A 15,898-nucleotide genomic window follows, 5' to 3' on the forward strand; every position below is an offset into this window, starting at 1 on the left:
CACTACATTAAAAAAACCCAACCAACCAACCAAACAAACCCTCCTTGAAAACAAGAAATTCTGTTAAGAGACATTATTCTTAATCTAATTCTGTAGTCGACGTCTGTTATTTGACCAGGAGCCAGGTGAAAGCTACAACGGGAACTTGGCAGTCTCAGCATTATCGGTTACTAATTGAACGACCTTCCCAAGTAACCTAAGCTTTGTGAATCCGTTTTCTCATTTTCAAACCCGAAACAATAACAACTTTTAAATTCAGCTGTTAGAAAACAAAGTAAAAACAACAGCAACAAAAAAAAACAAAGGACGAGGTGCACGTGGAGGGCTAACAAGCGCTAATGAGAGAGCCCGATATTGATGAAGCAAAAAAGAAAAGCGAGTCTGGAGCGAGATTAAGTAAAAACTGTCAAAGAAACCCCAGAAATGGCACCTCCGCCAGCTCCAGCTCTTTCACACATGTCAAAAAAAGTCCCTCCATGGCGGACACGCTCTCCTTTAATTGAAAAAGGAGTGTTCTCTTTGGACGAGTCTTTTCCTTACTAACAGAAAATTCCTTTTCTCTAAACTTTGCTTCCCCGCCCAGTTTGCAAACAAGGAGTCAGATTTTCCTCACTGGCTCGGAGGAGCACCGCCGAGCTCAGCGGCCGTCTCAGGAGGTGCAGAGCCCACAGCTGGGCGGGGTCGACGGAGGCCCAACTTGCAGCAGTGGTCTGGGCTCAAGCAGCTGCCACCGCAGAAGGCCCGCCCCCGACAAAACCAGTGGGCACCGCCCCCCATCCGACACATTCGCACGACTTAGGGCGTGGTTTCCGGCAGCGGAGGCCTGCTTTACGGCCGTCCCTCCCGCGCGCCTTTCTTCCGGGGCGGGACTTCCTATCCATTATTGATAGGCGCCGGGAAGCAGAGCTGGTGGCAGGATTATACAGGAAGGTAAGTCTGGCTGGCTAGACCTTATGCTCCTTGAAAGGGCACCAAGGAGGAGCTCTTACTCGCTCTCCTTTTTGTTTTTTTTCTCTCCGCGAGGCCTCGGTTTGCGCGGACGTCTTGGCCATTTGGCACTACCACCCACCTGAAGCTCTTCCGCTTCCTCTTTGCTCAGGCTCCGCCCCCAGCGTCCTGTGGTCATGACTACCGCCCCGCGGGACTCCCTGGTGTGGAAGCTCGCTGGGCTGCTGCGTGAGTCCGGTGAGTAGACTTCCGGTTGGGCTGGGGCGAGATGGGGTACTTCCTACCTCCCAGAGAAACGCCCCGTAAGAGTCATGGGGTTACAGCTGTTTAGGGTCACGAGGGTTTGGGTGTCGAAGAATTCATTTCTTTACTCCTCCGGGGTTTGTTCGCTCTGTTGTCCTTTGTCTTTTGACAGTTTAGATCTTAGCCATCCCTCGAGGCCAAACTCCAGTGCCACTTCCTTCATGCGTTCTCTGATACTCTCAGAGGGAAGTGATGGTTACTTGGCCATAAGCCCCTCGAGACCAAGGACTGGTCATAATCATCGTTCTGTGGCAAAGCACTAAGTTTAGCATACTTAAAAGCACGAGATTTGAAGTCAGACCCACCTGGGTTGGAATCCCAACTCTTTCAAACTTTACCAAATTGTTTAAGTTTTCTGAGCCTTAGTTTTCCTCACCAGGAAAACGACATAATGATTGTACTTATCTCAAAGGTTGCTATGGGGATTAATTTTAATTCACATAAAGCATTTAGAACAATGATTGCATATATAGTAAGTGCTCAAAATTGGTAGTAATTATTATAATTTCTTTCCTTGGAGCCTGGGCACAGTGGAGCCATAGTCGTTGTTCAGTAATGGATGGCATTAGTTGTGGTAGAACAAGTACTGGCTTTGAGATCAGATGGACAACTTCCTACCAGCTGTATGATCTCAATCGAGATTCTTCTTTGAAGTCCAATTTCCTTATTTGTAAGAGAGTGTTAACAGTGCTTTTTAGGAGATTCTGATGACATTTAAATGAAGTAACATGTCTGGCACATAGTACTCAACGTTAGCTGCCTTCCATCACTCTGCACTCCTGTTGATGGTATCTGTGGAATCTCTATAGCATTTTTACTTTCTGGCTTGTAGTACTAACTGTGCACATGTCTTATCTCCGCTTGTAGACTGGGAGGCTCTTTGAGGGTGGGGAGAGTCCTTGAACCTTGTCTGTATCTATCCTCAGTGTTAAGTACATAGAAAATCCTTCATACAAGGTTGTAGGAGTTGATAATTTATTCAGCAGACATCTGACTTGGTTCCAGGGGTTAGGGCTGATGGTGTGTGTGTGTGCGCGTGCACGCATGCATGTGCAGGGACACAAGTGACTAAAGAGGTAGCAGGAGGGAGAGTGTTGCAGTGATGGAATAGATTTGTATCTTGATTGTAGTGGTGGTTACAGGAATCTACATGTAGCAAAATAGCATAGATCTATATATACACATTGTACCAATGCCAATTTCCTGGTTTTGATATTGTACTGCATATAAAATATAACGATTAGGGATTACATTTTAAAGGTATGAGGGACCTGTCTGTACTAGTTCTGCAAAATCCTTCTAGTCAATCCTTATTTTTTCAAAAAACTTAAAAAAAATCCTCTTTGCCTACCTTGTAGTTGTACTTTCTTAGTTGCAGTAATGAATACCAAAGATGCCCTCAAGGATGAGAGTCTCATTGGAGAAAGCAGTTTTAACATGGAGAGCAATAACAATACCTTAGTGCTATAGAGTGGTTGTTTCCATGACATGTATTTTAGTGTTGTTTGAAAGTTTCTGTAAGTGCGCATGTTACTTTTGCAATCAGAAAAAAAAATACAGATAAAGCAATCAACTTTAATATAAAATGAGTGATTATGGGGAAAAGTTCAGCAGTGTTGTGTGTTGAGAAAGCTTCCTGGAGAGAAGGTACGTCTCAAGCTGGGCAGAGTGGAAGGGGGTGTGTCAGAAAATGAGGAAGCTGGGAACCAAGTCGACTGTATTTCCAGCACTGTGAGTAGGCCAGGCTCTTTTGGGCAGAAGGTGAAGGAAAATTTAGAAAAGTTGGAGTCTTGTAGCGAAGCAGTCTGCTATATCAGGCTGAAAAGTTAGGAGTTTTTGAAGGTAGAGGAGAGCTGTTGAAGACTTTTGAGCAAGGAAGAGGTAAAAAATTTGATCCTGTAGTGGAGGATCAACAATATGAGTTGGAGTGGGTGTATCCTGGGGTCACAAGTCTTAGAGTAAAAGGAAAGAGCCTTTTCTTATGTGCTCCTCCTGTCTGCCCCTCTCCCTGCAGGGGATGCGGTCCTGTCTGGCCGTAGCACCCTGAGCCTGCTCACTGCCACACTGCAGCAGCTGAACCACGTATTTGAGCTGCACCTGGGGCCATGGGGCCCTGGCCAGACAGGCTTTGTGGCTCTGCCTTCCCACCCCGCCGACTCCCCCGTCATCCTCCAGCTTCAATTCCTCTTCGATGTGCTGCAGAAAACGCTTTCACTCAAGGTTCTGGGGTGGGAATGGGGTAGGATATACAAAAAACCCGAAAGAGCAGTGGAGGCGGGGCTGGGGGTACGGCATGAGTGCACGAAGTCTGCAGGGCCCAGATTCAGATGAGGTGAGAGCTGTGCTTGGCAGTGCTAGGGAAGAGAGGCCAAGGAAAGGGACATGTGCTGGACCTCAGTGACCTGAGTGTTTTTTTGGTTTTTTTTTTTAGCTGGTCCATGTCCCAGGTCTTGGCCTCCCAGGGCCCATCAAAATCTTTCCATTCAAGTCCCTTCGGCAGCTGGAGGTATGGGGTGTTGGGGGATGTCAGTGCACAAAACCCAGCTTGAGCAGCCATTTGGGGCGGGGAAAGAGATGTGGCCTCTTTTGGTGGGGTGTGGGGGGCAGACCTGAGTGTGCTCGTTGCTCTGCAGTGATGTGCCACCCACTGTCTTCCACTTAATGCTGCCCTGAACCATAGGTGGCTTCGTCATCTTTTCCTGCCTCCCTGTTGGGAGGCGGGGATGAGACCTCTGTCTTCTGTGAAGTTCAGTCTTCCTCCCTCCCTCCCTTCCCTTGCCCCAGCTCCGAGGTGTCCCCCTCCACTGCCTCCATGGCCTCCGTGCCATCTATTCCCAGCTGGAGACCCTGATTTGCAGCAGGAGCCTCCAGGCATTAGAGGTGAGGAGGGTGAGGGGTGAACCTGATGCCTTGTCCTGAGGGACGTGGAGGACCAAGCTCTGGGGTTCCGCCTTCTCTGCAGCCTTCCCTGCCTCCTGCCTCCCACCTCCCTCTGGACCCAGTGTCCTTGCTCCCTCTGCTGTGTTCCCGCAGCACTCCGTGCCCGTCCATGTGTTTACAGTCACGCCTAGCATATTGTATGCAATATCCTCATGTCTGCCTCCCCGCTCTGCCCACAGTGAACTCCTTGGGGACAGGGCCCTGGGCTTTCTTTAAGTCTTCATCTCCAGACCGAGCTCAGTGTATAAAGAGTGAATGAACGGCCGGCTGATAGAGCGTGGTCTTGGCATGGTAGGGAGGGGAGAGTGGAGGTAACAGCACCTGCCTGCCTGCGCAGGAGCTCCTTTCAGCCTGCGGTGGTGACCTCTGCTCCGCCCTGCCCTGGCTGGCGCTGCTCTCTGCCGACTTCAGCTACAACACTCTGACTGCCTTAGACAGCTCGCTGGTGAGTGAGCCTCGGAAGGGCCTTTGGGGAACTGGGGAACGGCAGGGACGGGTCCTTCGGGAGGAGGGCCGGTTGGCTGCCTGGGGGCGTCCCATTTTCCACTCCTTTTCCCGTCCCCCCTCAGCGTCTCTTGTCAGCTCTGCGCTTCTTGAACCTGAGCCACAATCAGGTCCAGGACTGTGAGGGTTTCCTGAGGGTGAGTAGGAACAGCCTGGCTGGGCGGGTGCCACTGGGGCCTCTGATTGTTCTGCTCTGACCCTCTCTCCTGGACTCCTTTTGCTCCCACCTTGCCCTTGCCCCCGCCCCCAGGCCCCTAACCCCCTCAGAGCCGCATTCTGGGAGGTGGTACTGTTTGGAGGCACAGATTCCAGCATAAGACAAAGCAGTGTTCAAATCTCAACTCCTATCCCTGTGTGATTTGGGACAAATTAGTCTCTCAATTTTTTTATCTGTAAAGTGCACATCCTAGGAGTACGTACTTTTATAGTATTAAAATGACTGTAAACGGTATCTGATGTTACGTAGCCCAGTGCCTAGCTCAGAAAAGGGTAGCTTTCGTGGTGAGGATGAAGAACACTTCTCCCATGTCTCCCTGTCAGAGATAAAGCTGGATACTAGTTAAAATGGTAATAAACTATTTGTGATAGTTAATTAGTAGTAAAACTATTTTAATCAGTAATAAGCTATTCAGCGTGAACTGAACTCAAGTTTGATTTGTGCATCGGTGGGCGTTTTCAACGGAGAGTGAGCTAGTGGGAAGGGGGACGATGGGGGGCTTGAGCAGATTCTCTCCTTGACCAAACTCTAGACGGGTTCCTCTGAAGTCAGGGAAGGGGAAATTTACGAAGAGCAGGAAACGGGCATTGGTCTGTGTGAAACCTGCCTGGTTTGCTAACTGGCACTTTTCGAAGTCCCATGGAGGCTGGGAGACCTGGGCCCTATCTTCAGGCGTTGGCTGGAGCAAACTAAATCCTTCTGGCAGCCTTGAGTTTTTCTGGGTAGCTGTGTAAGGGGGCTGGAGTTGTCGTTCTGGAGCTATCAGAAACTGGTAGATTTGTGTAAGCCTTAATGTGGGGGGAGGTGGGGGGGATGAAATCATTTGTGCTGACAGTCTGCAGTCTTTATAGGCCAAGGTTGAGGCCTAGTCGAGAAGAGGGTTCAGAGGAGCCTGACTAGAGTCTGGTCAAGGAGAGAATCTTCCTCACCCCCACCCCCCCCCAGGACTTGTCTGAGCTCTGCCATCTGGACATCTCCTATAACCATCTGCGTCTGGTGCCGAGAATGGGACCCTCGGGGGCTGCTCTGGGGACCCTGATACTGCGAGGCAATGAGCTCCAGAGCCTGCACGGTGAGTGGGGGAGATGGGGCGGCCAGGCTGTAGGGGAGGGCGGGGCAGACGTGGAGGGGAACGGCGGCAGTGTGAGACTCGGCGGCCTGGGACCCGTGTGCCCTCAGAGCCTCTCATGCGGCCTTCGGGCAGGTCTGAGGTGCCCAGGCTGGCCTTTCTGCTGTGCCCCCCCCAACCCTGCCCCCCACCCCCTCCACCTTTGCTCACCCGCATGCCCCTCCTCCCCTCTCACCCCTGCCCCAGGCCTGGAGCAGCTGCGGAACCTGCGGCACCTGGATGTGGCCTACAACCTGCTGGAACGACACAGGGAGCTGTCGCCGCTGTGGCTGCTGGCTGAGCTCCGCAAGGTGAGGACCCAGGAGCTAGCTTTGCGCCCCTCCTTCCGTCCCTCCCTCCCCCCCATGCTGAGTTGCTCAGCATCCCTCCTCACACGGGGGTGCCCAAGGCCTGCCTCAGCCTCCTCTTCCTGTCCCCAGCTCTGCCTGGAGGGGAACCCTTTGTGGTTCCACCCTGAGCACCGAGCGGCCACCGCCCGGTGGTTGTCTCCCCGTGCCAGGGACGCTGCTGCTGGGGTGAGTGGTCTTCCCGCGTCTGCTCTGCCTTCCCTTTCCTGCCAGGCCTCCCCAGCCCCTGCACCCTCTTGCCTCTCCACCCCCATCCCTAGGCTAGGGACCAAGGCCTCGGACCCCCTGCGTATCATGCTGTTCCGCCTCGCCGACCCTGCTGGTGCTTACAGGGCTAGGAGGACCCCCAGCCCTGGCTTGGGGCTCCGCAGGGCGTGTACTCCCCACCGACACTACCCTCCCCTTTTATCTTCACTCAGTTCCTTCTTGATGGGAAGGCCTTGTCACTGACTGATTTTCAGGTTCGTGTGGTGGGAATGATGGCGGGATCGATTTGCGAGGACGTGAAGGGAGGGCACTGGCTGAGGGAAATAGAGGGCTGTGCGGGAGGGGGCCGCCTGCTCAGCTGGCAAGTGTGTCCCGTCTCTCAGCGAGCTCGGGCGGGACAGAGGTGCTCCCTGGCTCCGACCTCTTTCTCCTTCCTGTTGCCCCACGCCAGACCTCCCCATCCTCAGGGCTTGGCCCCATGGCCCCACCTCTGCCCTGGCCGGTGGGGAGTACCACGGAAACCTCCGGCGGCCCTGACTTGAGTGACAGCCCCTCGTCGGGGGGCGTTGTGGCCCAGCCCCCGGTTCGTAAGGTTAAGGTAAACGGTGTCCTAGGCTGCCTCGTGCCCGGGGTTGGGTGCCTCAATGGTGGCTCTGGTTAGCCGATGCACTGGGAGTCAGTAAGGGCTTATCCTTGCCTGTGGGTGGGTATTTTGGGCAGGTTGGGTGGCAGGCCCCTGGCTTTCATAGAATGTGGTCCCTCTACCCGACCTCAGAGCCGAGTCCGTGTGAGGCGGGCGAGTATCTCGGAACCCAGTGATACGGACCCGGAGCCCCGGACTCTGGACCCCTCCCCGGCTGGTGAGTAGGCCCACCGCCAGCCCCCCGCCCCCGTCCAGCGCGCTCCAGTCTCCTGGCTGGGAGGACTTTTATTTTTGGTGGAGTGGAGCATTGTGAGGGGCCTCGTCGTCCTTCCCCTTTCCTTTTAGTCTGGGGAAAGGAGAAGAGACTGCTCCTGGGCAGCACTTTCCAAAGGGTTTTTCAAGGAACACTGTTTCTGTTGGATGTCAGAGGTCAGGCGATGAAAGGATTCCGTGGCCTCGTCAGTCTGGGAAAAGCTGTGTTAAGCGAGAGTTAAGTAGTTTCTTCAGGACGTCTCAGGACCTTAAATGTGCTGCTCGGTCTGTCCAGTCTCCCAAAGCAGCAGGTGCCGCGCGCTTCTGAGGCGCACGTGACCGCAGTGTCCCACAGGAGGCGCTCTGGGACGGGCTCCTCTGACCTGGCTCTCCCCCTGCCGTCGCACCCCCTTTTTCCTCACCCGGAGGAGCCCGCTCAGAAGAGGCCGGGGCCGCCGGGGACTGTGGCGGTCCGGGCTCGCTAAGCTGCGCTCCCCCGCCTGCCCAGGGCGGTTTGTGCAGCAGCATCGGGAGCTGGAGCTCATGAACAGCTTCCGGGACCGCTTTGGCCGTGACTGGCTGCAGTACAGGAATCACCTGGAGGCCTCCGGGCCCGCTGCCCTCGGCACCCGGCCTCCGGACGCCCCGAGCCCAGAGGCTGTGCGCGGCCCTCCGCCCCCTGAGAAGGGGTCTCCACAGGAGGAGGCAGAGGCGGTCAGGGTGGAGCCGGAGCCGCAGGAGGAGGAGGAGCTGGAGGAGGGAGAGGAGGAGGGAGGAAAAGAGGAAGAGGAGGAGGAGCAAAGCGAGCTGGAGGGTGAGTGCTTGCTGGCCGCGGGCGTGTCTGGGGGCTAGGAGACCCCAGGTGCGGCTGCTGACCCCTTCGGGATGGACGGCCACCCCACGTGGGGCAGAGCCTTGGCTGCCTGTCTCTCCTCACAGGGTCCCTCTCTTGGTCTCTCCTCAGTGGAGCTGTGCCGCCCCATGTTGGTGTGTCCCCTGGAGGGGCCCGGGGGCCTGCGGGGCAGGGAATGCTTTCTCTGGGTCACTGCCGGCCACCTGTTTGAGGTGGAGCTCCAAGCAGCTCGAACCCTGGAACGGCTTGAGCTCCAGAGTCTGGAGGCAGCTGAGATAGAGGCTGAGACCCAGACCCAGAGCGAGCCGGTGCCCGAGGTGAGCGGTGGGAGCCGGGGTTCTGGAAGAGGCGCCGGGCTTTTTTCGGGAGCCGACTCTGACAACATGGCGTTGAGTGCCAGGCACTGGGCGGCCTGTTTCCCACACTCTCTCTCTGAGCTTAGAGCCTCGGAGGGGCGCTGAGGGGGGCAGGTGGGCCCCAGGCGGCTTGGGAGGTGGGGCTGAGGAGCAGAGCTTCTGGGCTGGAGCATGGCGGTCAGCAAAAGCATTCTGACGGAGTCCAGAGCTTTGTTTTCCTCCACGCTCGCAGTGTAACCCTCATCCCTCCGACCCCCTCTGCCTGCGCAGGGCTCAGATCCACGCCCTGGGGGCCCCGTCCTCGTTCTCCGCTTCTCCTACATCTGCCCCGACCGGCAGTTGCGTCGCTATGTGGTGCTGGAGCCAGATGCCCAGGCGGCTGTCCAGGTGACGGGGCCTGGCGTGGGGCCCAGGAGGCTGCGGGAGGTTGGAAGCCCGAGGGCTGGGGTCCTGCTCACGGCGCTGTTTGGCCCGCCCTGTTTCAGGAGCTGCTGGCTGTGTTGAGCCCAGCAGCCACCTTGGGGAAGCATCAGCTTGGGGAGGCGAGGGACCCACCCGGCGGCAGACTCCAGTGTCTGCGCTGTGGCCACGAGTTCAAGCCAGAGGAGCCCAGGTCAGGACTGGACGGTGAGGAAGGCTGGCGGCCTCTGTTCCGGAAGACAGGTACCAGCCCTGCCCTTGACCTCCCTACCCACGCGCCTCCTGCCGCTTCAGGGAAAATGGTTTTGAGGTGGGAGTGGGGAGGGGGAGCCCTAGGGCAGAAAGGAGCAGGGACCAACTTTTCTGCCTGGAGGAAAAATTAAAACCGTCTGCCTGCCGCATTCACAAAAAAAGAAAGAAAGGAAAAAATTATATCCTTTTTACCCCCTTAAAGTCAGGAAATACAATCTCTGTAACTGCTTAAACATACCCATTATTTTTTCATAACTTGGAGCCTTTCCCTCCTTTTTTTGACTAATATGTCAGAAACCTACATAAAACCTACTGAGCCCCCACTGCAGTGCTGGGTTCTCTGGCTGCTGAGTAGGCTGCTGTGGGGGTTGGCTTGGATTGTCCTTCCCTGACTGACCTTGTGAGCTACTTGATACCGAGTAGTGCCTCGTGGCATCTCTTCACATCCTGTTCTTTAAGACAAGAGGTTTTTCCATTACAGACCAGTCAAAAAGCCATGTCTTTGAAGACACTGAAGAAGAAAGAAATATGCTTGGTAACACCTGCGTTGAAATGTATGATTTTTATTAGTCACTTTTCCCTTCTTGGCAGCAGCTGGAGCAGGGGTTTAAATTTTATTCAGAAAATTGAGCCCTCTCCATCCCCCACCCTGAATTTGCCCTGGCAGCCGCAGCCCCCCAAGGCCCAGCAGCACAGTGTGTGCAACGGAAAGAGCCCCACGCTGGCCCCGACCCTGTCTGTGCATCATGGGTCCTGTGGCCCTGGGGGTCCTTTCAGTGGTGGCATTCGTCATGAATGTTCCTGTGTGCTCCATTCTCCTTTGATTTGAGCCTCAGTCACCTCATCTGAGCAGAGAAGAGAATGGACTTGGCCCATGACGTTAGGAGATTTAAAAGTGACAAAACGGCACCAGGCACAGTTGCCTGGCACAGAACCAAGGACCTCCACGAACGGTAGCTGCCGCTATGACCCCCCAGCCGTGTGGTCTCGGGCAGGGTGCGTCAGTCATTTGATCTTTGCTTTCCTCACTTGCAAAACGGGCTCAGGAGAGTCTTGATACAACGTCAAAGGGTCTAGCACGTCCTCAGTGCGTTGTAGCTGCTCAAAGAATGTTTCCTTTCTCATCGCTGATCTGTGTCCTGGAATCTTTACCCGATTCCATTCCCTCATCCTGACCACCCTCTAGGGTAGATACCCTCATCATCCCCATCTCACAGATGAGGCACCAGGCACAGAGCGCTTAGGTGACTTGTCAGAGTTGCTTAGATGACAGCCTTCAAGTAACGGAGCCTGGAATCGGACCCTTATCTGTTGATTTGGGGCTTTCAGACATCGAGTACACGCCCAGCCCAAGGCTGTGGGAGGGGCCCAGAGCAGGGCCTGGCTGAGTTTGGCCCTCTCTGAGACAGCCTGAGATGAGAAGGCAGGGTGTATTGAGGAGGCTGTGGGCCGAGGCTCCGGGCTTGCTCATCCCTCACTGGGGCGGGGAGCGATTGGTCAGCAGCCGGTCCTGCAGAGGGCATCAGGTGGGCTGGGAGCATGCGGAGCAGCTAGCGTGTGGAGCTGGGGATGGGGGAGTGGGGAGGGAGTGCTGTGAGTACAGCGGGGGGGTGTGGTGCTGTGTGTGTGATTCACGGGACTGTGCCCATCCTCCCTCCAGAATCGCCTGCTGTGTGTCCAAACTGTGGTAGTGATCACGTGGTTCTCCTGTCCCCTGGAACCCCCAGTGGAGAACAGGGACAGGGAGAGCAATCGCCAGCCCCCTCGCAGTCCCCGAGCCCCGGCCACAGCCCTCCTGGCCACAGTGCCTACAGCACCAGGGCCGGCAGTGCCCCATCTCAGGCCCCGGCCTCCCGTGACCGCCACAGTTGGAGCCTCAGCCCCCGTGAGTCTAGGCGAACGGAGACAGGGGGTGTTTGGGGGAGGGGCGCTGGAGCCAGGGTGGCCGGGGCAGGCTGACGGCCCCCCGCTTGCCCCCAGCCCCTGAGCGCTGTGGCCTCCGCTCTGTGGACCACCGACTCCGGCTCTTCCTGGACGTCGAGGTGTTCACCGATGCCCAAGAGGAGTTCCAGTGCTGCCTCAAGGTCTGTGCCAGCCTGGCTCTACCCTGTGCCCCCAACTGACCAGGGTGCCCGCCTGTTTCCACCACAGCAAAGTGTGTCCAGGCGGTTGCGCTGGAGCCCCCAGGTCTGGCTTCTGGTTTAAACTCCGGCAGCTGCTCTCAGTGTGGCTGTGGACACGTTTCTTGGTGTTTGAGTCTCCGTTGTCTCCCCTCTACCACGGGGAGGGTACTGCCTACCTCACTGGGGTGGAGCACACGTGAGAGCCGACGTCTGCAGGCTGCCTCGTGCAGCCCCGGGCGCTTAGTAAGTGGGGTCTCCGGCCATTATCGTATATCCCCCACGCCATCAGACCCTCTCTGTGGAGCTCTGAGCAGCTTCAGGACACTAAGGATCGAGAGGACGTCGGTCTTGCCCTCCATCTTCTCTTCTGGTGCGAGGAACAGCCCGTCATGACGCGGTGTGCAAGCGCTGGAATCAGGCTCAGGCCGTAGAGGGGCATCTGATCCAGCCTGTGTGGGCCAGGGAAGCCTCCCCTTCCTGTGGCGATGGCTAAACCAGGTCTTGAAGGATGAGTTCCAGAGGAGGGAGGAAAAGAATGTTCTAGGAAAAGGAAGCAGCAAATGCATGGAGGCCTGAGAGAGTAGCTAGTGGGGAGAACTGGCCGTGATTGGGACAGCCACGGGGTGGGGGTCCTGAGAGGAGTCTGAACAGGCAGGCAGGGCTCATTCAGGAGCATTGTCTTGTGTCGGCCACGGAGTTTGGACTTGAACCTGAGTCCTGCGGGAGCCACTGCAGCCTTGGAAGCAGGGGAGTGGCAATAGGTTTTGTGTTTGGGGACAGTTGTTCTGTCAGAGGGTGGATTGGAGGGGGCGAGATGACAGGCAGGGAGACCTGCTAAGAGCCTGCCGCGGGTCTGAGTGCAGGCGGGGCTGTGGGACAGAGAGCAAGGCCGATGGAGAGGCTGGGATGGACGCGGTGTCGCCAGTAGCTCGGCCCTCAGCCTGGCAGCCGCCTCTCTGGTTCTCTCTGTTTGACATCAACTTCCTCTTCCCCTTAGGTGCCACTGGTGTTGGCAGGGCACCCTGGGGAGTTTCTGTGTCTCGCGGTTGTGTCTGACCACAGGCTGTACGTGTTGAAGGTGACAGCGGAGATCCGGTGAGTGAGCGGGGCCACGGCCAGGGAGGGGTCCGTCCGGGGCCCCATGCTCTCACTCTGCTCTCGCTCATTCCTGCCGCTCTGCCCTCACTGTCTCCACAGCGGGCCTCCGGCTGGCTGGCTGCAGCCGACCCTGGCCATTCCCCTGCAGGATCTGAGTAGCATAGAGCTGGGCCTGGCAGGACAGAGCCTGCGGCTGGAGTGGGCGGCCGGGGCAGGTGGCTGTGTCCTGCTGCCCCGAGATGCCAGGCACTGCCGGGCCTTCCTGGAGGAGCTTACAGGTGAGAGAGGGAAGGGGGAGGAGGGAGGGTGGGGTGGGGGCCGAGGGCCACAGCGCCAGCTCTGGTGCCCGCAGCGGAGACAGCCGGGTAACGGGACCCATCCCTCTTGGAAGTTCCGCAGTGCGGAGGATGGGAAGGTGTTGAGAGGTTGGGATGCAAGAGGTGGAGTCTTTGAGGGCTCCCTGTCCCTGGCTGGCTCTGTCCAGATGTCTTGCAGTCTCTGCCCCCCACCCGGAGGAGCAGCGTCAGCGCCACGGAAGAGGAGGTGACCCCGAAGCATCGGCTCTGGTGAGTCGATAAGGAGGCTGAGGCCAGGCTGAGGCCCAGACGGCTGCTCGTGGAGCACGGGCCCTCTCTCCACAAGCCCCTGGTCGGGCCCTGAGCGCCCATGCCTCCTGACCCGGGCCTGGCCTTCTCCCCACTCTACCCCCTCGTGGTACTTCCCATCCCCTGGCTGACCACTCCTTCCTGGGCCTGCCGCCTTCTCCCCAGGCCGTTGCTAGAGACAGACCCTTCCTTGGAGCCTCTCCGGTTCTTCTATCTTCGGGCATTCCTGGTTGAAGGTGAGGCCACCGCCCCGGCCCCCCAGCCCCCCAGCGCCTCTCCGTGCCTTGTAGCAATTCTCAGTGCTGGGATGTGGACTTCCCACCCAAATAACGGCCTCGGTGTTCCCGGCCTCTCTGGGAGGGGCCAGGAGGTGCCCTGGGTTGTCCGTGGCTCAGAGACCTTTGCTTTTGGGCCCAGATCGTCTGGGTCTGCTCCACCTCATCCTTGTGGTGAAGATGAGAGCCGGTCCTTTCCCACGGGGAGGTGGGGTGGTCGGGCAGGTTCCCTTTGTCTTGGGCCTCAGAGGTCTTGGAGGCTAGAGACCCCTGGCGTTTGGGAAAGGGGGGGCCTTGGCCCCCAGAGGCACAGGCCGCAGTGTGGCTGCCTCAGTGTGGTCACTCCTCTTCTGAGCAGCGCTGGGACGCTGCCCGGGGGATCTGGGCTCTTCCATGGCCTTCTCCTCCGGGCCTCACCCTGCCTCTTTCCTTCCAGGGCCTTCTACCTGCCCTGTGTCCCTGTTGCTGACTCTGTCCACCCTGTACCTGTTAGATGAGGACCCTATAGGGTCCCAGGCGGAGCCCCCTCTTGCAGCGGCATCGGGCGAAGCCTCTGAGAAGGCCCCAGCCCCCGGGCCAGGCCCTTCGGTGCGTGTCAGGGAGCAGCAGCCGCTCAGCAGCCTGAGCTCCGTGCTGCTGTATCGCGGGGCCCCGGACGACCTGCGGCTGGTCTTCTACGACGAGGTGTGGGAGCGCGTGTGTCGGGCCGTGTGGGACTTACCACGGGCAGTCAGGGTAGGGGGACACCGAGGATCAGGGTGCAGGGAACCGGGAGGCTGTCACGGGGTTTGGACAGTAGGGAGGGAGGCAGTTGTAGGCAGCGGAAACACCCTGGACTTGAAACCCAGCCTTGCGTTAGCTGGGAGGCCCTAATGAAGCACCCGGCTACTTGGAGTTCGTGTCTGATGGGGCCCGTGTGCCAGCCGTGTGGTCTTTACAGCCTCCACATGAGGAGGTACTATGATTATTAGTCCAGTTACAGTTGAGGACACTGAGGCTTGGGGATGTTAACCAGCATGCCCAGGTCACAAGTGGCAGAACCAGGAACTGAACCCCAGGCAGTTCCTTGGAATTGACTCCAGGACTGATGATATTCTGGAAACAGGGAGGATTAAAGAAACCAGGTGGTAAATGCGAAAGCCCTTTTGGGGCCTTCAGTCAAGGCTGATTGGGTTCTGTTTAAAAAACTCCGAGTCAGGATCTTTTATGGGGAGTGACACAGGCTTGGGGATGAGAAGAGGCCATGAAGCAGGGAGGGGCAGTGGGTCCCCCTGAAGCCTTCCCTGCCTCCCCTGCTCTGGTGTGGCCCTTGTGAGTCTCACCTCACTACTGGTTATCTGCCAGGTGTCCCGGCTGGAGAGCTTTTGGGCACTCCATGTTGTGTGTCCGGAGCAGCTGACGGCCCTGCTGGCCTGGATCCGGGAGCCCTGGGAGGAGTTGTTTTCCATCGGACTCCGAACTGTGACCCAAGAGGCTCTAGACCTTGACCAGTGAGGCTGCCGTGCTGGCCCCGCCCCCGGCCTCAGGAGCCACGGCTACAGATGTTCTCTCTCCAGACTCTGGCTGCGGACTTCTCTGGCCTTTGGGCACTGGTCAGCAAGGCCCCAAATGACCCACAACTCAGGGGCAGGGTGAGAGGACTGGTCCAGCCTCTAGATGACCTGGCCCGAGGGAACGGGCTGAGTGGTCAGAAGGAATGTTTCTCCTGCACTTTTTCTCAGGTATCAATAAAGTTGTTTCCATTCCGGATGCCATGGGTGCAGTTGGATGTGTCACTCGTGAGGCCTGCTGTTCCCCTACTACTGCTAACAGAAACTGCCCCGCCCATGGCTCTTCCCCAGTGGACAGGCCAAGCAGCCTTGTTTGAACTGTGAGACCCCATCTTCCAACCCTGCTTTTTGCCCCCGCTGATGGGATCCAGTAGGACTCCTACCCATGGGCACCAGTCCTCAGCCAGCAGCACCTGTCATGAGGCCTGGTGTGGAAATCACTGCCTAACAAACAGCTGGGACAGTTACATTGTCCCTCTCCTGAGTTTCAGCTGGGAACTAACGAGACTCTCAGGCCATTGGCAGCGGGAGCTGAATACGAGTGTGACTGGGGAGCGGGTTCGTGGAGCCGGGCAGGCACCTGGTGGTTTCCGTTCCTGCCTTCTTCCCAGTACCGCCTCACTCAGCCCAGGGGCCTGGTTGGGTTGACCCCACTCCTTTACCTGTGTCTCTGTGGCTGTGGTGATCGGTTCAGGAATTCCCATGTGGCCCGGTTTGGCCTACCAAGGCCCAGTCCTGGCCTTTGGCTGGAACAACCGAGAAAGAGGCAAGTTTCCGCCAGGAGGGCTGCTGAGAGGATGAGCCTGCAGCTGCTGGCCCTGAGGGGAGATGGAACCATGCCGAGACAGGGAGGCAGAGCTGAGAGCTGGGGCAGGC

General features: G+C 57.3%; 1 protein-coding gene across 2 annotated transcripts; it reads left to right on the plus strand.

The window, feature by feature from the left end:
- Positions 1-864: 864 nt before the first annotated feature.
- LOC118898453 (serine/threonine kinase 11 interacting protein) lies at positions 865-15,207 on the plus strand. 2 transcript variants are annotated; one of them, XM_036858860.1, is made up of 25 exons: positions 865-930; positions 1,100-1,185; positions 3,266-3,471; positions 3,683-3,757; positions 4,036-4,131; positions 4,529-4,636; positions 4,761-4,832; positions 5,858-5,984; positions 6,228-6,331; positions 6,461-6,556; positions 6,808-6,849; positions 7,047-7,193; positions 7,371-7,455; positions 7,999-8,304; positions 8,455-8,660; positions 8,970-9,086; positions 9,185-9,362; positions 11,032-11,256; positions 11,352-11,455; positions 12,492-12,589; positions 12,692-12,870; positions 13,077-13,158; positions 13,363-13,433; positions 13,909-14,156; positions 14,817-15,207. In XM_036858860.1, exons 2-25 carry the CDS (start codon positions 1,125-1,127, stop codon positions 14,964-14,966), a joined length of 3,183 nt encoding a protein of 1,060 aa, XP_036714755.1. In that variant the 5' UTR covers positions 865-930; positions 1,100-1,124; the 3' UTR covers positions 14,967-15,207. The 2 variants fall into 2 exon arrangements, with proteins under 2 accessions (XP_036714755.1, XP_036714756.1); XM_036858861.1 differs by having other exon boundaries at positions 9,185-9,326.
- The last annotated feature ends 691 nt before the right edge of the window (positions 15,208-15,898 follow it).

Source organism: Balaenoptera musculus, chromosome 7 (assembly GCF_009873245.2).
Source record: "Balaenoptera musculus isolate JJ_BM4_2016_0621 chromosome 7, mBalMus1.pri.v3, whole genome shotgun sequence".
In the NCBI taxonomy this organism is placed as follows: Eukaryota; Metazoa; Chordata; class Mammalia; order Artiodactyla; family Balaenopteridae; genus Balaenoptera; species Balaenoptera musculus.